Source organism: Epinephelus moara, chromosome 5 (assembly GCF_006386435.1).
Source record: "Epinephelus moara isolate mb chromosome 5, YSFRI_EMoa_1.0, whole genome shotgun sequence".
Lineage (NCBI taxonomy): Eukaryota > Metazoa > Chordata > Actinopteri > Perciformes > Serranidae > Epinephelus > Epinephelus moara.
In genome coordinates this window covers 20254053-20277140 of record NC_065510.1, presented here as the reverse complement: position 1 = coordinate 20277140, position 23088 = coordinate 20254053, and the positions used below count along the sequence as shown (strand labels likewise).

The 23088-nt window shown below is 42.1% G+C and overlaps 1 protein-coding gene across 4 annotated transcripts in view; it reads left to right on the top strand.

The window, feature by feature from the left end:
- Positions 1–23088, top strand: part of bnc2 (basonuclin 2) — a 189788-nt gene that overhangs the window by 128301 nt on the left and 38399 nt on the right. For 3 of the 4 annotated variants that reach the window (XM_050043854.1, XM_050043853.1, XM_050043856.1), the window contains exons 3-4: positions 11385–11487; positions 13861–14096. In XM_050043854.1, coding sequence (XP_049899811.1) covers positions 11385–11487; positions 13861–14096 — 339 coding nt within the window. Of the gene's footprint in view, positions 1–602; positions 739–11384; positions 11488–13860; positions 14097–23088 lie in introns of those variants that run through there. The other variant, XM_050043855.1, reaches the window with a different exon arrangement.

The following is a 23088-nucleotide window of genomic DNA, read 5'->3' as shown; positions in this document are numbered from 1 at the left end:
AGTCTGTCACAATTTGTCAAAGTTAATGACTCAATGGCACACCAGCACTCAAGCGCTGGAAGACATGCTAACATATGTCGAATTAGTCAATAGCTTTATAATTGCAGGAATAAGGATTCCGGCTTTAGCCAAATGAAGCGGACTTAGAGGGTCCTGGGAGGGAATTTGCAATTTGGTCAGGTCGATTGCAGAATGGCAATCACCAAGGCTTGGCACCGCTTTCCTCACGCAATTGTGAGTTCCTTTCTTTTGCTTTCTTTCTCTCCTCCCTCCCACCTATTTGAGCTGCTGTGTCTTCTTTGTGACCTGTGACTCTGGAACAGCGTCTAGCCTTCATTTCAGCCCCTCTATCTGTGAACTTTGTAAGACTGATAAAGACTTAAGACACCCAGATGGACTTTCCTTTGCTTTGCCGTCTCCCTCCCTCTCTTGTTGTCCCACCACACACACACACACACACTTCGTCCAAAGGCACTCCTCACTTCTCTCCCTCATTGTGTGGCTTTGGGAGTGACACACTTGTCATTGCAGTAATGTAGCCATTGGTTAAAGACTCTCTTCCTCTCCCTCCCCTCTCTGCCTGTATCTGTCTTGTGTCCTACTTTTTTTTTTTTTTTTTTTTGACCGACTGAGACTGTAAATACTAATGAAAGTTGCAGCTTTTTCTTGGAGTGTTGTGTCTAAAAGCGGGAACTTCCAAACTGAATCAGGAGCGGTCTTCTCACTATGCTGGCTGAGGTAAATGATTACAAAAATCTCTAAATAACAATCTGGGTATTGATTTTTTTCTTTCTTCTTGTTGCTCTGCCACTTTTGGTGATATTTTATAATGTCAGTGGATGTAGCACTGGGTTGCAAATAATCTGAAAAGAGCAATTATCCCTGGTTCAGCATAGCTTTTACATAGTTTTGTATTTCCACAGCTGCTGGGTGTGCAGGCCCAGGTGTTTACAAGTAAACCACCATGCTGACACACTGTTTGAACAAAACTCTGAGGAAAGAAACAAATATTATTGCCCGGTCGTGTGTCTTGACAACCAGCCAATCTGTCTACAGTAGTGCTCGGTTTAGTTGAAAAAACACATATACATAATTTGGAGATTGCTTACACACAATTAGTGCAGCCGTTTTTACATTAAAAATGGTCAAAGAAAATAAAGAGCTATTGGCAAGATTACATCTAGGAACTCTTCCAAGATTTCTCTGGCTGCGAGCTCGTTTGAGTAGGGGAATTCACTGAGTGTGGGTGTTTGTGTGTGTGTGCACACATGTTTGCATGAGAGGGAATGTGGGAGAGTGTGTGGGCGCTTGTACGTGTGTAGTTCAGGAGGTAGAGTCCCACCCTGTAGACTAGTGTGATGACTAAATGTCAATTTGGGGGAGTCTCAGCAGTGCTGGCCTCCTATCGTCATGCTGCTGTCGAGCCTGCACTATGTGTGTGTCTGTGTGTGTACCGTCGCCCACGTCAACCAATGATCGCCATGGAGATGTCCCCTCGCAGAGAGGGGTCGGCAATATGTCTGGGCTCTGACTAATACTTTCTGTTTGTGTTAGGGTGTAGATGTGGAGGGGAGTAAAGAGCAGACGATGTTGGTCATCTTCTCTCCCCTCTGTCTATTTCCACCAACCCAACCCCCTCCATCACTCCTCCCATTTCTTCTGTCCCCTTCCCTTTTATTCCCCCTCTCCTTCCTCTCTTCTCCTCTCTCAAACATGTGTCTGGTCGCACTGTGTGGTCATGTCACTCCCTCAGGTCTCCATGCAGGCAGAAACCTGGCGTGTTGTTGCACCGCCGGCCCTCGCTGTGATATTTGCATTCGGCAGGGGCGATCAGTGGGCCAGCGAGTGCAGGTGTCAAGTCTGACAGGGAGTTGTCCTTATCTGGTGCAGGTCGCTCCCTGTGATAGGCTGAAGGTCAGAGCAGATCTGGTATATATTGACGACAACGGCCTCTTTTATTTTCTTTCCTTTCCAGTCCACACAATAGCCAGTGATAAGGAAGCGTGTCTCTGAACAATGCAATGTGTAAAAACTTGCACAGTAAACTCTAGCTTTTACTTATATGTCACGCTCGAGCAATAAGTCCAACAACACAAAATTAAGTGACAATTTGGATTATTGATTCATTTTTCAAGCCATTTATCAAGCACCTGCTAATTTTAGCTTCTCATGTAAGAGAATTTTCTTTTCACATCACTGTAAATTTAATATGTCTGGTTTTTAGTCTTTAGGGTGGACAAAGAAAGAAAGGAGATCTTTTAAATTTGTAAGCAACATATTCTTTTTGGTTGAAAAATAGACTTTAAGTCCTCAAACATATTTTTGGAATTCCTGCAATCTGTTATTTACTGGCTGACCTACATGTTGACACTGATATGATAAGCTGCTCATCCGACCCGGTCTCACCCCCAACTCATCAAATACTGACTCTTGTTCAGTGACCCTTGGCGTCAGACACCGACGCACTGAGGCAAACGTCAATTAAATTATTCTAAAAACAACATAGTGTGCTAGTATGTGTAGCATGCTATGCTTCGATGTCACGTGACGTTACATTACATTAGGAACAACCGTAGTTATTTAAAGCCAAACCATGATGTTGTTTTCAAACCTAACAACGTGCTTTGTTGCCTAAACCTAAGAAAGAAACCTAAAAATAAAGTTTTTATTGATGTTATGTTTATTTTAAAGAAGATTGTATGTGTTTAATTAGCAGAAACTATATATTTCCTGAGCAAAACAAAGACAGTGCATTCAACAGATAAAAATTAACACGTCGTCCCTAGGCGTCCAAAAATGACACAGAAGGGGTACCTATTGTGTTACATTTTGACGTGTAGGGCCACTGACCAAGCGTTGGTTTATGTCAAGTTGAGAGTGAGAATGTGGTGATGGGTCTCACCAGTATATTTTATCTAGCTATGCAGCTAAACCGTAACACCAACACTGTTATAAATCTATATGCCATACAAAATGCATATATAAACTTGTACCAAAACTTGCGTCATGCAGGAGAAATCTCGGAGATCCAGCCTGATATCTTTTGCACAGGATTTTCTCAACCTTCCTACCTCCCCTCATCAGCTTTTCCTCTGCCTCTTCCACCTTTGCTGCAACACCTCTTCCCCACCTTTCCAATACACCAGCTTGCCTGACTCCCCACCCTCAAACCCACCCCGCTGCTCCCTTGCTATCGCGCTTCTCTTCCTCTCTGCCAACTTTCCCTTCGTTCTCTCTCCTTCTCTCCCTCCCTGCCTCCCCTAGCACCCTTCTTTGAACCTGGCCTTGTGTCTGTGGACCCAGAGGTCTGTCACTGGGCAGATGGTTTGATCTCTGGCTGGGGAAATGCTTTGAGGAGAGCTGAGAGGGGCCAGGGGCCTGGACTGGGGGCCTCTGCCTGGACCTGCTGTCTACACAAAAGATGGGAGAAACTGCTGCTCCCTTGATGCTTAGGTATTTGAACTGACACAGTCCAGTGTTAACAGTGCGGTACAGCTCTCCATCTATACAGGCTGCACTGACTGAGAGCATGGCATATGATAGCGAGATCACAGGGTTGTGTTTCTGGTCCAGTATTGTGATATTATGCTCCCTCTCCCTCCCTGTTTCACAATATCAAAGCCAGCTGGGTCCTTTTTCCGTCCACTTCATAAACAAGCATGACTGTCCTGAAGTACACGCACGGCCATTTATCATGCAAGTGAGTCAGGCTGAGGGTTTCGTCATTGATCTGATTTGAAATTTTTCGGGGTGGTGCTCACGATGGGGAGATTTACTTTTTGTGACTGTGTCAAACCACACAGAAGAAGCAGGAATGTTGGATGTAAGAAATGCTGCTTGTTTGATTGTGGAGTAATAACATGGGTGTTGTGTCTGTGTGTGTGTGAAGGAGTGCAGAGCGTGAGTCATATCTGACAGCTGACAAACATAAAAAGAGAGGACTGGAGCTCTGGTCAAAGTTGAAACTGGACGTCATCTGGAATGACAGCGAGATGACAGATATCATCACTCACTATTCAGTTGTTTAGATTGTCCAGTTATGAGCTTCAGATTTATGTTCCTGATTCGTGATTCTTATCAATGACGACTGTACTGTGATTTCATTACTAGCAGGCAGCAATACCACAGTTTGCACAGGATTTGATATGACAGACGGCATTATAAAGGGTCATAAAGACTCATGCCAAACTATGACTTTATCTCTAATCAGTAATCTGATTACATTTAAACCAGACTTGATATTTTCTGTCACTTCTGCCCCATTCCTACAGCTGAAAGCAAATTAGATTTCGACTTTTTAATGCCATTTGGAATTAAAGTTAAGACCAATTTTATCATTCAAAACAAAACATAAACCAACATCAATTACTTAGCGTAAGGGACAATTTTGGCTTCATGTTTATTGTAACATGAAACATGACCTCATCACCTCATGGCGGAGATGACGATAGAACAGAACTGCGAAATAACTGGTGTTTTTCAGCAGGTTTTCTTGGCGATTTTGGGTTTCTTACTATTTGGGATTCCAACATTTTACCAACACTGGAACGCCCCCATGTCATCCAGGCTACAGTGACAGCTAGTTAGCAGACAGTAAATCCCCTGCAGAACCAAAATAACACATTTGAGAGACTTATTTTGATGCCTTTTAAGACTTTCTAGGATCCACGAGAACCCTGCATTGGGTCTTGCAGGCTTATGAACTTATGACACTTAATTCTTCGGGTCAGAAGGACCTAACAGTGCTTCATCAAGACAACATTTTGTTCCAGTACGAGCAGGTGAAAGCAAAGTGCAACAAGACTGAGAGGCACTGCCAAACATCTGAAACTTATGTCTCGCAGACACAATATGTTCACAGATGAATTTTATTGTTCCCCAGTCTTTGTTAAATGTTTATTTACCTTGCTCACTTCATTTCCAAATGTCATTTTCAAAATTTGGCCCTTTTCAACGTTAGTCTAAGTAGTTTACAGTGAGTTACCAAAACGCCTTTAAGAAGTGCTAAATCTAAACACCGTAAGTTTTTGGCCACGATCAGATGTACGGATTGACAATGAAACTCAAGATCTGTCATGTCACAGGGAGCGTTAATTAAGGGTGCGTGCAAACAACAGACATGGCTGCTTCCATTTGTTTGACTTTAAGAAAAGGAGAAGGAAGAAAGAAAGGAAGAAAAGAGAGGGGTCCCAGGTCTCCACATGAATACATGAAAACACATGCTTCTCTTCTCCTTCTGTAATCCACCGGGGACTCACGCCCCATTTGGTTCCCATTAGCATAGCTCTGGTCGCTCTGCCCCGTGTCAAAGCCCAGACGCACAGCTGCACAAAGGACAGGGACCTCTGGCTCTGTGACTGCCAGCCGCTGGGCTCAAAACCAGAACTGACATGGAGGACGGGCCTGACACTGTGGGGATTTCAGAGGGAAGACACGAGTCTTTTCTGTGGACTGCAGTTTCCTCCTGTTCAGTGTAACAGTTTTACACTGAAGTCAGTGCACAAGTGATTAATCGTTGTTTATTTTGTACCACTTTGTAAGGCAAGAAAGCTCTGTTTCAAGTCAAATCCAATGTATAAAATCAAACAAGCAAAAATTAGCCTTGGCATGAGGTATTTGCTCCCCTGTATTTTGTGGCGTGCTGTGTCTGACTACAAAGACTTTCTTTATTCGCCGTGTTTTATTTGTCACCTGTTTCCAATATGGACATTGTGAAGTCCTGATCTATCTGACGGAGCCAGGGCCTCGTTTTATGACACGCAAAGCTGCTGTGCCTCTTTTCCTCCACACGTTGGCTGCACATTTCTGGCAGGAAATTGACAGCATTTCAGCAGCTAACTCATGGATGAGATAATATCTTGTGGGTGGAAGAGAGGACAAGATGCTCCCAGTGTTTTACAGTGACCCTAAGCAGAGACAAATTTAAATCCGAAGCTGCTGCTGCTGCTGCAAAGACGAGGGCGCACACATATGCGCACGTACACACAGGGTTTTCATTTAAATCTCGGCTTTGCTTAACTCACCAAACAAGAAATGTGGTCTGTGGCTGTGTGTTGAACATGGTAAAGGTTTCAATTAAAGTAGGAGGAACAATACCCACCCAGCATCCAGCAGCTGTCTGGGTTGGCTTTCCATTGTACGCTGTCAAGGGAGGATACAGAGAGACCGAAAGGGACTAGTGGTGTTTTAGTGGTGTTTTTGGTGGCATACGGTTACATCAATCTGAAAAAATTAAAGGGTATTAAAACAGTTGTACAGGATATTAGTTTAGGATCACCATCAGTTCAGTGGTTTCATCGGACTTATTATGTCCAGCGGCTTCCCTGCGTATGACATCATATATTGGTGTGATGTCTGGATGGAAGGCAGGCACCTAGAAGACTACCAACGCTGCACTTATGACTATGATTTGCGCCGTTTATGGCTGTTCCAATCAATCAGATTGGGAAAAAACAGGGCCCCCCTTAAGTCACAAAAATAGTAGGACATAAAGGGGAGAGGTAAAAAAAAAAAAAAAAAAAAACCTTAGTGAGAAACAGCCACAGAGGAGTGAAGTTAGGTCAAATGTTGACATTAAAGTGTTAAAGTTGCCTCGACTTGGATGCAATTACAATGTGCTGTGACAGTTTCTCTGTGTTTTAAGCCACGACCCAGATTATAAAACAGTGGTGCATCCATGTACAGAACTGAAATGTAAAAAAACAGTTATACTCAAGCACATTTACTCCCCCGGCCAAAAACAAGGCGGCAGTTGTTTCTGTAGTGGACACAACAACACAGAAAATAGTAATAGTCCACTGGACTCTTGTACACTTTCATCGCCTCGCAGTGTAACATTAGTAATATCAGGAAGTCTGGAGGACGAGGTAATTTGTAATGGCGAGCATGTCCACGAAGGGGAAATTTGTCAAGTTGTGGAAAAAAATCAAGTTTTGTTTTGTTTGGATCACATCCAACATGAGTTTCAGTTTTCATACGATACCTGCTGCTGGCAGGTTCATCCAACCCTGTGATGTAGTCACATTTCTCTATTTCCAATTCATGCAGTCTATGGATTTATCACTTCCTTATCCCTCTATGTGAATTTCACACATTATAAAAGTCACATGATTGCAGACATGCTTTTCACTGTCTTTAATGACCTCTACATGTGCTGCTTGGACTCATTTGCATGTAACAGCATTGATTCTGGGCCATGTCTTTCCCAGTCTGTTTAAAATGCTCTTTGGACCCGTCTACAAGAGTCCAGGCTGAAGCCATCTTGTTCTGCAGCCCCTCTTTCCTGCAGTTCTTCAGTCCATCTGTCCCGCTAACAGTCTTTTAATTGAGAGTCCTCCCCAGTCTGATGCTGGCCATCGCTGACTGTCAGTGTTTATACAATTGGGCTGGGACAGGGACTGAGAGCCAAGCAAAACATCCATGAAACATCAAGCCTCCAGCTAAACAAAACCCAGCAGTGAGATGCACACACACACTTGAGCCAGATAAGGGCCGAAAATGATGCTTTCTGAACGCAGCTAGGTTAAGTTGTTGACCATAGCGGTAACACGGCAGCTGTGTGCGAGTGTTGACTGTTGTCTGAGTCTAATTGCTACAGCATTGTGGGATTTTCTTCACTCACTAACAGCTTTCACTTTTCTTGCTGCTCATTTTTCTAGTGATTTACGAAGTCTCGCACACACACTCGCTCACACATACACACACACACCCCTCTGTCCTTTTCCTCACCGTTGTCCTCTTTAGTTGTGTGAGCCAAAGAGGAAACCCTGGCGAGACGCTAGCACAGTGACTAATGCTGTGTATCTGGCCGGGGCCTCAGATAACACAGCCTTCTCCCCCGCCTGCTGTGACAAATATGTGCGAGTGTAGCGGTGGGATCCGGGCCCAAACTTGTCCCTGACCCAGCCCAGGCCAGACACAGGTTAAACCACGGCCAAATGCAGCCCAGATCCATGCTGGCCACAGCAGCAGAGTTTTGAGTACGTGAGAATCATAAGAAGTCTTTATGCTTCTGTCTTTATTGTTTCCTCTGACACACGCAGACAAACTCACATCCTTGATGATGTTGTTTTTGATGGCCATCGCAGAGACATCCATCTGCTGCCTCTGTTTAAAAATTCTGTAATCAGTGTGTAATCTTTCATCTTATTGCGTGTGATCAATTCTGATGCCGTCATAACACAAACATCGCCTGCGTTACTCTTCTCTTACATGTTCCTAACTGAATGTGGAACAATGTGCAAATGAATCCCAAGAAATAACAGGCACAGTACGTCCTCTCCCTTTTTCTCCCGTCAGTGCCTCCTCAGTTGAGGGGGGGGGGGGGGGGGTGCTGCTTTAATGCTTCTTAATGCTGCTGTCTGCTTAATGGGCCAGATATGAGAGGTGCTGCTAGCCAGCGTAATAAGTCAGTGATTAGAGGGCGCCTTGTCACAGCAGCAGCCCCGCAGACAGTGGCACGCTCTAATTGCCGTATTAGACGCCCCTTAACTATCTTGTCAGCTGTCAGACCCCAGCTCGTAAACAGCGGAGGTGCATTTGATATTTCCAATTGTTTATTTCCGTCTGCTGCTGTTAGCGCTGCTGCATGGAGAGGTAATTAGAAAAGGGCTGTGTTGTGTGACATCACTGTACTAAATTTGGGTAATCTTTACGCAAGCAGAGTTATATAAAAGACTCTTATGTGGAAAAACATCTGACATGGAGCCGTACGCAAAATTGAAGGTGGGGTGACACACAAAGAAACAGAGAAAAGTGGCAAGTGTGAAAATGTGATCAGGGCAGCAACTAAAGATTCTTTTGATTATCAATTCATCTGCTAACTATTTGTGCAGTTTATACAACTGTTTCTGGTCTATAAAGTGTCAGTAAATAGCGACAAAGTCTGGCGCAATTTCCCAGAACTCAAAGTGAAGTCTTCATATTCCAAAATATTGCACAAATTTTTGCTTTGAAAATGACTTGATTAAGTTTCCATCAATCATCTTATGAATAAATGGACTAATTCTGTCAGCTCCAAACATCATTTAAGGTTTGATTTTCTTTCGAGAACAGTGCAACAGCAGTTTTCTGACAATTTAAACACAGTAAACAATAGATTAAATTTAAAAATATATTACTGAGGCATCTTTAATCATAAATTAAGACCTTGTGACAAGATTGTAGGCTGTGCTGAGGGTCTCTGAGTTCATGACACCATATAGGAAACCGCATGTAAATGATGAGAACAGCATTATAAAACAGTTTTCTGAGTTTATCCAGTATCTAAAAGGTCACAGGTTTGACCCCAGCCACTCAATGACTGTTCATTGACAGCTATGCCAGAGTCCTTGAGGGGAGCGGTGAACTCGCTTATTGCACACTGCTGTGGATAAGAACGTCAGCTCAGTACATAATGTATGTACACTCCAACTGACATGTAATCCTCACACACGATGAGGATTGCCATGCCCGCACCTGGAGGGTTTAAAAAATGGTGTAAAGTCAAATAATCTGTCTCCTGTCTCATTCGGTGTCAAACAGTGAGGTGACATGGTAAGAAGTGGTGTAATTTTGCGTTTAATCTCGGATTAGCCCATGTTCACTTTGACACCTCCGGTTACTAATCTGGTTTACGACACCTTAGGGCGCGCAGGAGGGGGGTTGTGATAGATTTTATGGTCCTTTAGTAGATTATGAGGGAGCTGAGTTTTATATCCTGAATTACAGGATACTGGCCTAATCCACAGACTAGGTATTTGCTTCTGTTAAACATCAGAATGTGCACCCAGTACTGGTGCACATATTCTGTCATCACACCTGCATTGACCTGTGACGGAAAGGCTGATCTGTGCCGCCGATCCTTTTTTATCTGGAAGTGCTGATCGACTGATCCTGACATTGTGAAATACAGGCTGTTGGCGCAGACATGGACTCCAACCTACGACCCCTTTGTGTGCACGTCCGTGTCACATTATTGTCACAACACTACCTTATAAGAATAACAGTGAGACAATGTGAGATAGCATGTTTAGTGCGGCTTGTAAATTCATAAAGTTCCATGCTCTGATAGGTAGGGCTTTGGTGTGAGGGGTGTCTTTGTCACCGTCTCGTACATGTCAGAGACAGACATGTATCTCTACTGATACTGCCTTAACATTTTGCTTCAGCACTGGATTATAAGGGTTTCCCTGTTAAAATAAATATGCAGCCACACAGCAGTCACCTTACACTACACCCGATTTCCTGCTTCAAGCATTCCTGAATTATTTTGCTCTGTAATTTTAGTGATTACAGTTTTTTTTTTCTTTACAGCCTGAAGAATTAACACCCTCAGTTATCGGCACTGACTCAACACCACGTGTGCCAAATGTAAAATACATTATCCTTATCATGGGAAATTGCTGTTTATTATACCAAGCTATTAACTTTTTTATTCTATCTTCAGCAGCTAAGATGCTGACGTTACATGTTAACGTTGAGGAAATACAATATTTGATTTAAAAAAGAGATAAGTGTGTTTTAAGAGTGAAACAGTTTCAGCAGTTTTTTTTGCCTCCTACAGCTGCAGACTCCCTTTAGGTTTGCAGAAGTGTTACTATCTTTATTCGTCAATTCATCTTGATAATGTAAAAAATGTCCATAAACAAAGGGCTGCCAATGCTTATTAAGATTCATGTTTCTGATTTAATTTTCTCTTTTCACTCCCCCTTTCACTCCTTTCATTCTGTCCTCTTGTTTCTCCATGTCAGTGCGAAATTTACGGCTTGCAGCTGCTGCACTCATTTGGATGATAGAGCTGTATTCATTTGCGAGGATTTCTGTGTATATCATACGTTTTCTCCCTGCCGCACAGTCTCTTTATTGTTTGAAGAATGTGAAACATCTAACGGATCAAATGACCTCCAGCAAAATGTACCTAGATTTTTTTTTTTTTTTTGGGTTAGAGTTTTTAACAGCCCTTTATGGAGGCTTAGGCAGACGATGCATTGTGCTGTACCGAGTTGCCCTCGTCAAGTCTGGACACTTAACCTCTCACTACTAAAAGCTTTCCGGGGTCAGTCTAAGTGCAGCTCCAGTGTTGAGTAATGGAGCCTCAGTCAAAACAAGTTACATTTTTGCATTTTCAGGAAGGGAAGTCCTTTGTCGGTTCTCATGAACTCTGGGAAATTACAGTATGCAGAGGCAGATTCATATATTGGAATGAGATAGTAGTTGGGAAATTTGCTGATGTGTTTCATAATAAAACTGCCACATTTTGAAGTAAGAGTTTGGACAAAGTAATGACTTGTCTTATTTGTATTTATGACCGCTCGCTGCTCTTTCTCAGTCCTTGCTTTATCATCTCTCCTTTGTACTCGAGCTGTCATTGACGTGGGATTTGCTTCTGTCCTTTGTCTCTGCAGGCCATTCGCTGCACACTGGTGAACTGCACATGTGAGTGTTTCCAGCCAGGGAAGATTCACCTACGAACATGTGACCAGTGCAAACATGGCTGGGTAGCTCACGGTGAGTACATTCACTATTAGGGTGGTGGTTGTTTCTGAATATGGCATGAATAAATATGAACTTAGATCCTTAAAAAACAACCTTGTCTTGCTGTGAAGAGTAGAGAGCTACTTATCTGTACTTTCTGTTGTGTACAGAAAATTAACCCAAATGCCATCTCACAATTCTTTTATGTTTTGTATTATTTTTTTAATTTGCAGTGGAGAGTAGCTTCTCTTTGCAAATGCACTAAAATCCAAAGGTTTTTCTTGTTTCCATACTTGAAGTACCTTTGCTATTTTTGTTTGCTTCTGTATTTTTTTTCTGTTGCTTTTTAAGTCTTGTTTTTGCACCTTTAGATCAAAAAAACACAAGACAGATAGAGAAGCGAGAGACCACACCTCATGAGTTTTTCACGCGGGTATAAGAAAAAAAAGGGAGAGGAGGCAAGAAAGTACAAAGAGAAGGAGGAGGGGAAAAAAGAAAAAAGAAAACACCTGTTTGGCTTGCGTCCGCACAAGAGCGAGCCATGGGCCCTTCAGCGGATCGCACAGGACCCCATTGACTATTTTTTAATCTCTCCCTCTGAACTGTCAGGCGCCCATCTCTCCTCTCCCCCACTTTTCATTTCATGTCGGCATTGGCAGGGACTCTGACAAGTAGTTCTTCATTTTTTATTATGTTCGTGTCTGGCTGCGCTGTGTTGTCAGGCAAAGCCCTCGTCAGCAGGAAAAAGCCGTCCCAGGATCAGAGAGAGACCCAACCAGGTGTCACCCAGACAGGCGGGGGGGAGGAGTGGGGGAGGGAGGAAAGGAGAGAGGTATGAGGTAAGGGGGGAGAGTGAGAGAGAGGGATCGAGACAGAGAGGAAGAAAGAGAGAGTCGACCAGGTGTCGCCCAGACAGCCAGAGAGGAGAAAGAGGTGACTGAGGTTACAGTAGGGGGGGCGATAACAAAACCTAACTTGCGCCACTCCGCAAAGTACAGGCTACTCTGTTCTACTGTGGAGGTTTGTTGTGTCTGTATGCAGTCTGACAGACACTGAAGATACGACTCAGTGCTGAGACAAATGCTTTCATCTTCTCTGAATTATTTTTTTGGTTAAAGCAGTGAACATGTGTTGCCATATTCTTCTTAAAACATGCTTCTGAACATCATAATACAGTTAAGGACAGTGCTATTTCTTGTCGATAGATAAAAATACAACAGCATCATTATTAATCAGACAGTATCAGATCTCTGTCAAGGGAAGCTAACATGCTTCTAAGTAGGATTTGTGTATTAATAAAGCAGTGATTTAAAGAGCTGTTGTTATACGAACATTATTATAAAAGCATGGTAACTAATTTAATACGTTATTTGCTACAGCAGATTGATACACATATAAATACAGAAAAATAACACCTTTTCTTTTCTTTCTTTTTTTATTTTTGGTTTCTGGTTTGACTGTTTCCCTCCTCCCCCACTTTTAAAAGCACACCTACATCCTTGACTTCATAATAAATAAACAATGGGTCCTCAACAGGGGGTCCGTGACCCCTTAAGGGCCTTTAAAATTACTGCAGAGGGACTGCCAAATTATTGTTTTATATATATATTTCTTTGTTTTGTTTGGGGAAAAAATTAAAATATGTCTGAAAATAAACATGAGTCAAAAGATAAATTGGCCTATTCCCATTTGATTTACAGTACACAACTGTGATGATGTGCTAACTGTTCCCCTTAAATCCTCCAGCAGTCATGTGAGCTAGCTAGCCTACGCTAAATCACTGTGCCTTCCAAAGACATGTTCAGCATTAAAACATGATGTATATTATTATTTAATAGCTTAGCATTGTTAGCACCATAAAAGGTATGTTCAGTCACAGCACTTGAGGCCGCCCCACATCTTGTTGTAGGCCCAGGAATATTCAACTTATTCTACACACAACCCTCCTTCTCTTTTTTAGCTTGAGGGTCCTTGGCCTGAAAAACTTTGAAGACCCCTGACATAAACCATTTGTGCACATGCATGATTATGAGATAAAAAAGTCATACAACAAGAATCGCAGGTCCAGCCACAAACAGAAAGAATTAAGATTTGAGACAAAACAGGATGGGTGTGCTGCAGGTTGGGGTTGAGATGGAGACAGAAGAGGCACATAAAAAGGGAGATGTAACTGCAGCGTAATGTGAAAGTGCAAGAGATTAGATTAAACAGAAAGAATGGCCGATAATTACATTAATGTCATTGCTTTTATCTGATTGATATGTTCTTATCAGCTAGTGCTGACCGAGCAGTAGCCTCCGAAGGAAGATTTGAGATGAGAGGGAAACTTGATAGTCATTAACCAGGCTTGTCTGTGTGTGCACTTTCTCTTCTTTCTCCCCCCTTGTCACCTGCTGATTCACTCAGCTCTGGACAAGCTCAGCACCCAGCACCTGTACCACCCGACCCAGGTGGAGATCGTTCAGTCCAATGTGGTGTTCGACATCAGCAGCCTGATGCTGTACGGCACCCAGGCCGTGCCAGTCAGGCTCAAGATCCTGCTCGACCGCCTCTTCTCAGTGCTGAAGCAGGAGGAGGTGCTGCACATCCTGCACGGCCTGGGCTGGACCCTCCGAGACTACGTCAGGGGCTACATACTGCAGGTCAGTGACCAGCGCGCATGCTACAGTTCCGAACACATGTAAAGCATCATATGGGTTTAGTGTAAATGACCAAATATTAGTGGCGCGTACGCTCTGCTTACAAATGCATCCCTGCACGTGCTTTTATATTTCCCTGCAATTTCCAGTGATTCTTGAGAGTGGGGATAATGTCCACAGTGGTCACAACCATCACGCTCTCACCATTTCTTCAGCATTGCAGTTATTTTGAGAGGTATTGATCACAAGCACAATAGTGACAATCTAGGCCACTTCAGTCCCATTGCCCATCCATTTTCTTCAGCTTTTCCCTGCTGTTACTTCTACTTTAGACTGCCCCCTTTTCCTGCCCTGTCAACACTATGCCCCTCTGCTGGAAAAAGGAAAGGGATGAAAAAAAAAAAAAAAAAAAGGGGAGAAAAATGTCACGCCAGCAAACTATAAAACCACTGTAGTGCGTTTCCTCTCTCCATCCATTCTTCCCTCCACCGCTCCCTCCTATATAATTGCAGTCAGACACATTTCTCAATCAAAGGTACGGAGGTTTTGGTGTTGAAACCCAAACCAAAGTGTTCCTGAATGAATTAGTTAAGAGCAAGTGAACATGTGTATGTGGTTAGTGTGTGTGTGTGTGTGTGTGTGCTATGTTGTGTGCACATGTGCTTATCTGTATGCGTATTTGGTTTAGTGTTCCAAGAGTGTAAGTGGAACAGCATGGTGAGGAGAGGGTGGTTTGTATGTGGAAACAGCTTCTGTGAGCAAAGTGCTCGCAGACCCATTCCCTTTCTCTTAACACACACACACACACACGCTCTCTCACACACACACACACACACACACACACACGTAGAAAATAAACAATAACAACCCAACAGTGTTTTGGAACTACAGTAATAAAGGAAAAACTGTGCCGTTTGACATTACAGTTGAGAAGTTTTACAAAAGTTAGTGAGTTAAAATATGTTAAAAATATGAATATCTGAAAATGTAGAAAATTAAAGAAATATAATCTCTCCAGTTTTAAATTATATTATAAATTCAGTAATTTAACATAGGTTGCTCTGTTCTTACTTTAACATATTTGCTTCATTTTTTCTAACTGAAACTTTTTTATAATCAATAAATCTGTTTTGCATCTTTTTGTTTAACTGACTAATGGTTCAGACTATTAAATAAATAAATAAATAAATTGTAGAAAATGGCCTTTTAAAGTTCTGAGCACCCAAGGCGACATCTTCAAATGTTTTGAGTCCAAAAAATTTCCATTTGAAATAATTAAACACAGATAAGGAACAGATTTGCAGAAGATATTTGGCATTTTTGGCTGATTACACAGCTAAAATAATTAATCACCTATCAAAAATGTTTATTTAAATGCTTATTAATTACATTTTTTGAACAACTTCATAACAGACAGTTTCAGCTCTAAAAATAGAAAAAAAAAACCAATTCAATATTTTCCCTGAGAAAGCTAAACGCTCCAAATCTACAGTGTGAGAAAGCCTCGTATTGAGTAACCGTTGGAGCACTGTGGTTCTCATAGTCGTAGTCTCTGTGTTTATATCAGCTGGCTCTAATAGTCAGCTGGTGGGAGCACCGTTGCTCAACTGCTCAGCCTCATGTCACGCTACTGGCTAAATCCTCTAGATCTCCTCAGAAGGGCTTCAAAGGGGCCGCGGCCGGCGAGAAGCAGCCAGTCACTTAAGGACAGTAAGTAGTCATTGTACGGCCCTATTAGCCTGTAAGTAGCTATGAAATTCAATCATCTTCCTTGAGCCTCCGGGCAACGCTTTGTGTCAGGGGTTTGTTCCCCACCACCGCGCCGCACTAAATGAGAGATAAAATGGAGAGAACAGTATTGCAGATGATAGATAATAAGTTGTCTTTTTGATATTGATGTCAGGGGACATCATTTGATGATAAATTACATCACCGTGATCCTTGCAGTCAAACGCTCGCTCGCACTGATTTAGGATTTGAATTAAAGTGTTTAGGGCACCGAAGTGATCATGCTGATTTCTATTTTAATGAGACATGCTATAAATCACTATAATTACCCAGCGAACACATCCCCTTTTTCTAAATTATGTTCTAATGAAGCCTCTCTTCACTTTTGTTTTCTTCCCTATTGTCATCTGCCTTTTACTTTTTCTCTGCTGCTATGTCACCATGTGTCACAATGAATTTAAAAATGTGTGTTTGGTGCATTGTGTTTGCTGGGTGTCAGTGTGTATGGGTGTCAGTGATGCGCCAGAGAACTCAGGACACTGAGCTGACAGAGTATACCTGCGGCTCCTCTGATGCCTGACCACCTGAATGTATGCAGCGCAGCAGGAAGGAAAACACACACTTATATTTGACCAATCATATAGAAAGAAAAAAACAGCTTGGCATCATTTTGCCTTCAGACCAACACATTCCCTCTCTATTTGTGACACAGTTTTAAAGGAGGCTAAAAAGCTAGCAGGCCTACAGAGCTAGAAACTAGATAAAACGGTCTGAAAATTTCATATAAACATTATAGTGACCAAAATTATCACTGTTATCACTAGTATTAGGGTACCACAAATAGAAACAGCAGCACTATGAACTTTTCGGCAGCATAAACATTAAAATAATAACACTGTCTTTAATATCTGTCTTTAATATGCTTGCTTGAGTGTCTGTGTCCCTGAACATGAGGACAAGGGACCAGTAGCACCACTGGGTTTGTCTGCTGCACGCCCACTCTGTAAACAAGGGAGTAGCAAAACAAACCCATGTTGCATGCTGCGCCTGCATCTGGGAGACTGTTGCTGACTCTGGTTGATGCTGGACAGTATTTACCAGTGTTTTTTTAAAGCGCATTAATCAAAAACAGTTTTAATAATATTTCAAATTTGGAACAGTGATACATACTGACAGGGTTTTTACTGGGGTTTATTGTGAAACTGGTAACTGTTTCATGAGTTTTCATTGGACAAAGTCATGTATTACACCTCTTTTATGACACCTTTCTATTGTTTGTGTTATAATTTAATGAAGTGTTTGTGGCAGCCACTGACCTGCCTCCCAGCTGAGGCAAAAATCAGCGTACATCTTCTCATTTTCATATATTCCTCAAGTATAAATCACACAAACCAAATCTGTCTTCAGTCGTGTTAACTGTGATTTCGGTGCATCTCTCTGTGGATGCCTCTTGCTGTGCTTACTCCACCTGGATAGTGCTGAGCAGGTTAAGATCATCGAGACCCACCTGGTTCGATGAGGACAGTTAGGATATGCTGCTCTTTTTCGGCACACAAAGCAGGCGTGATCCAACACTTTAAACTTTGTTCATCGGTGTTGTCTCATCACCACCCTGCTCACGCTCATGTTGACATTCCCACATTAGCACCAATGTATTCAAGCTAACTATCATCACTGTCACCACTGTAATCCAGTTCACATTATCCTGCAACTTTTCACATTAAAGTAATGCTACAAATATGTCACCATATAGTTTTAGTTGTAATTTACAGACAGAATTAACTTATGTCAACACCCAGATAAACTTTGCCCTCTTCCGTCCTCTCTGCCATTCCCCTCATAAAAAAAATCAAATACATCGTAGAGGTGTGACTAAATATGCGTACACTGTGCAATTTATCTTTGTAATAGGCTCCTTAAAGTGAAGAAATTAATCGATATTATTAAAAGCGCAATGGCTTATCAAGTGGTTGGAATTTTGATTTGTAAAGGAGGGGAATTATATATGACATCAATAACCATTAAAATGAATGATTGTCTTTCTCTCCCTCTCCCGTTTCATCCTTCTATAAACCTGACCTTCAGTCCACAAACCGCTCTCTTATAGCATTAACACACTTACATGCCAGCGAGTCCACACAGACAGTAGCTACAGTGGGTTATTTCCATATACAAATGCAGGTTTGTGTTTACCCAACCACGCATCTGCACACTAATAATAGAACGAGTCTAGAAGTTCCCAATAAACACATTCCTGCTGCCAGAGGAGAATAACCGCCTGTCGTCACATCTTCAGGAGTTTAAAACTTATTTAATGACCTTTGCAGTGTCCCTTACCACCACAGTAGCTGGCTTGTTTTCTGAGAAATGTTACATAAATAGATTATCCTGAAAACTCACACAGCAAACTTTACTTTGTAAAAAATATATGGTTTTGTTGGTTTGATCAGTTTTGTTAGCAAAGTGGGATCTGCGGCTCATTTTGCTTCAGTCGATCACAGCTCTCCATTACTTGTTCAGTTTAAGCAATTTGTTATACGTGTAAAAACTTTTTTATTAATATCTGGTACAATTTTCTGCATACACATACTCTACATTGAAATACACGTATTAATTAAATTACATTAAATAGTAACTGAAAACAAAAAGGAACAGAATTGGCTGACCTCGAAATTAAATCTTTTTAAGTACAAAGTAAAACAGCCTTTTGTTAAGGCTTAATGAATGTGTGTATGTGATCATGAGACTGATGTGATGAGCAAGTGTGTGTTGGTGAATATGTCTATCTATCTATCCATCTATCTTAAGACAGTTCAGGGGTCCTGCAACTTAAGATAACTTAGATTCAAGACTGTTTAAGCCCTTAAACAGCCCTTAAATGCTCATCTGACTGAAATTTAAGACCAATTTTACAATAACAAAAAAAAGTAATTCCTTAGGGTTTGCAACTATTTTGCCCACATGTTTATTAAATTATAAAACACAACTTTTTGCCTTGTGTGGGAGACAAGGGTAGAACAGAACTAGGAAGTACCTGCTGTTTGTTAGCATGTTCTCGTTTGTGTTTCCCCCTCTGCATGTGGGATTTCACTGCCTTGATTCCCATCAGGCCGAATTTGAAAAACTTTTTGCATAAAGTAGATGGAGCCACTTATGCATTGCCTTCCTCTGGTTTCAGGTGTGCTGCAAGCCGGCTGCAAAAAATAAAATAAAAGCACAAGTGTTGATAGCTCCACTATCCTGATCCACATGACATGAATGCAAGAGGCGTTCATTAAAAAAAAAAAAAAAAAAAAAAAGATGTTAGCAATTATTTTAAGATTTTACAATGCAACATCAGAAATAACAATTATTAAATAATACCTGACATGTCTTTTCAAAGATTAATTTAAGAAATTCTAATACAATTTAAGGTCTTATTTTTGGATTAATAAATTCAACGCCTTTCAAGACTTTTTAAGAATCCGTGCTACAGTTTTAGAAAGGGTTGTGCGAGTCAAAGAGTTCAAAGAAATTTATCAACTTTTCTGAAAACCCGCAAATGGTCAGAACTTAAGATTTCCACCTGATAGTGATGACAGAGTAATGTGTGTATCTCTGTGTTTTATTCTCCCCTTTACACTGCTTTATTTCTCTGCTATTTCACCCCTATCCCCCTGACTTCAAGTTCAATCCGCGGCATTATGTGAACAACATAGACACATTTATTCGTTGCCAGAATTCCTTGCCCTTCACTTTGGCAGGACTTTTACCTTCTCCACTCCTCAGCCCTTCATCCTTTGCTCCCTCGCTCCCTCCCTCTACTCATCCCTCTCTCCTCTCCCATGGTTGTTTCCAGACAGACCCACAGCCAATGTGCACCAGATGCCCTCCCGCCTCCACCCCATCCCGCAGCCTGTCACTGCTCACTCCTCTGTTCGATACAGACAGATGGAATTGCTATCAGTACTGGCTCCTGTCTCTCTGTCTCAGCCTCTGTCTCCCACACTCCACACTGTCTATTTTGTCTTCCTCTTTCTTATCCCTTACCAAGTGAAAAATAAGTAGAGAGGGAGAGAATGAGTGGAAAGAGAAAGAAAGAGAGAGAGAGAGACATCGCCTTTGCAGCCAACATATGGACCGAAGCCCAGGGTTTTCCTGAGCGACATTCTCAGTAATGTTCTGTCCTTGTAGAACATTGGGCTGCCTCCACTTTTATGAGATGCGGTTTTCCTGACTCCACACGGCTTCCAGGAGACCCAGATGGAACCGCTAACAACCCCCACCACCGCCACGCAACCACACACACACATACTGTACACACACAAACAGACTTAACCCTAATTGCACACACACTCGGAGGAAGGCTTATTTAAACTATCAGGCACACACACATCAACGAAATCACACTGGTCTAACACAGGCTTTGTTTCAGTGGCAGATGCCCGGGCACACGAGTGTGTTTAAAGTTATTAATGCAGTAAAACGATATCCTTACATTTCTGGTTATGTATCTCCTTGTATGGCAAATATATTGTTTCTCTAATGAGCAGGAACACAGGAGGTAGCTCTGGAGGTCTGCAGGGGGGCTGTGCTCCTATTTAAAAAAACCTTGTGACTGTAATGTTGTACATGTGTACTTACACATGTGGAATATGAGATGTAATTACATGGATTAGGGTGCAACAGCGTTTGTGTAAGACAGGAAACCATTTCCAGTTGCAGGTGGGTCCTGAGGCCTTTGTCAAGGTACCACTCGGCTTCTCTATCGTGGTTAAGAAAGGTATTTATTGAGTTAGAGTCACATTTCAACATTTCTGTCTCTCTTTTTTTTTCTCCCCTCACTGCACTCCCCCTCTCCGTTTTCTGTCTCTCACTCTGTCAACTGTGAAGGGCACCATATCTCTTGATCCTCGCCTGAGAAACTTCCATTTTAGGTAGTCAGGCTCCGTGCAACAACATTTTTTGGACACAATCCCCTTCTCCAATCTCCTCCATACGGCACACTTGTAACCCCTATTTTCCTCCTGTCCTCCTCTCCTCCTCTCCACCCTCCATCACCTCCCAGTGCCTCCCCTTCTCTCAGAACCTGTTTTCTGTTATCACTACTTAATGCCTCACCCTGGGAGATGGACGGGGGAGAGAGCATTCTCCTAAGGTGGAAATTCTTACGTTCATATGGTTATGATTTGGTGGGGAGGTCAGGCTCGATTTTTGCTGGAAGGCTTACGGTTGGCTCTGTGCTGGCCGTGCTGGGCTCCAAGCACTTCAAAGAGGGCCGGTGTACTGAATCAAGGTGATTCTTACCCAACTCCCCCCACCCGCACACACACACACAGACGCGCACACACACACTTGTCCTGCCTGGTGCTCTTAAGGGTGTCTTCTCCCTTCTTATTCTCGATCGCTCACTTCTAAGTAAGCCAGAGATAAAAGAATGTGATTTCAGATTAGGGGATCAGTCAGAGAAAGGTAGAGGAGCATTATCAGCAAGGCATTTAAACCATTTGATAACATGACCAATTTTATAAAAAAAAAACCCACAGCATTATCATCAAGAAATATCCAATCCAGCATGCATCATATCACAACAAACAATCTAAAACAAATCATGTAATGTTTTCAGAAAGCGTTGGCGTCTTCACTGTCACTTTTTCTCACAGCTTGCAAAGCTTACAGCCAGCTCCTTACACAAAGTCCTGCCCAGGCCAAATCCTCAGTCCCTCGCTTTTGAATCCTGAACCCGAGCCTCAAATGAATTCAAGCTGGAGAAGCAAGGTTATGAGCAGGTTACGTTGTATGCAGGAATTTGGGGAATAATTCCCCTTATATTGGATTTGGAAGGAGGTCTGAATTTCACCATAGATTGTACAAGGCCTCACAAGCTGATGCAATTTTAAAATTGAGGGAAAATGTGCGATAAATATTGGTATGAAACCAGTTTGTCTGCTCGGTTTTATATACTTATAACACCTTTGCACATGCTAAGGAGTGGAGGTTGAAAAGAAAATTACTCCCAAAGAGGAGCAAATGAAATCCTTTTTTTTCAGGGGTCATCTTTTTGTTCCTCTGAATCCCCATGTGTTGAACTGTATTTTGAGGGGCATTGCGTTTAATAGGCAGAAGTGCATTTGTTTTTCTGTGTTATTCGGTTTCTTTGGTTACAAAAAGGCCTGAGGTGAGGTTTGGATCCTTTTTAGCTTTCAAGGTGTTTAGGTAATACCAGGGCTACAGGGACACGACAGAGGTGTGTGCTGTAACTGCTAGTGCATGATCAAATCCTTGTGTGTGTGTGTGTGTGTGTGTCATGCGTTCACACAGTTTAATCATACTGTCCTTCGTCTTCTTTATATATAATGTCCTGTCCACGTGTGGTCATTTTCAGCCTCTCACCACTCAGCTTCCACTGTCATCTCTTAGTCACTTCTGTCTTCAGCAGAGAATTAAAAAATGTTTTCTCAGTGTGTGTACTCTGGTCTTGGCTGTTATGAACTATAGTACAGTGCTGTGGTTTGCTATTTCCCTTTACTTAGCTGTTTCAAAGTGACATCATTGCTACAGCTGCATTAAACACTGTTGTTCTCTTCTTAAATCAAACACTTTCTGTGGTTTGACTCTTTACCGTCTGCCTCATAAATGTAAAAAAAAAAGAAGCTTAATTTGGCTTTTTACTAACTGCACACACACACACACACACACACACACACACACACACACACACAGTTAGTGTACAGTGGAAGACTGTAGTATTATCTTTCCCTGCTAGCATTAACACTGCAGTCTTTTATTAAGGTTAAGGGAGCTGTTTGCTGATTAAAACCATAATTTTCAAACTCGAATTATATTACATGCAGAGCAGGCCTGCAGCAGCAGTTCATACACTACAGTCTAGGATCATGGATGCTGCATCACCGAACATGATAAAGAGCCAATACACACGTCAATTTCTTCTCGAGAGATACTTAAGTAATTACACCACATTTTGAAATCCCTTTAATGCATCCATTACATGCTTGGTGGCCACATGTATATTTCAAAAATGTTATTTAAACTTAGGATGGGTGACCCCATATCTGGTCAAATTAGAAGGTCAAATAAAGATCATGAATATTCCATGCCGAAACATATGGGAGTGAGAGTGTGTGTGTGTAGGGGGTGCGCTAATAAAATCTGATTGGGGAGTTAACGTGCTGTGCAGGGCAAACATGGGAAGTGAAAATGATATGTTTAACATACATGGTCAGGTCTAGGGGCTCCCGTGGGATCCCAGTAGGGGTTTGATCAAACT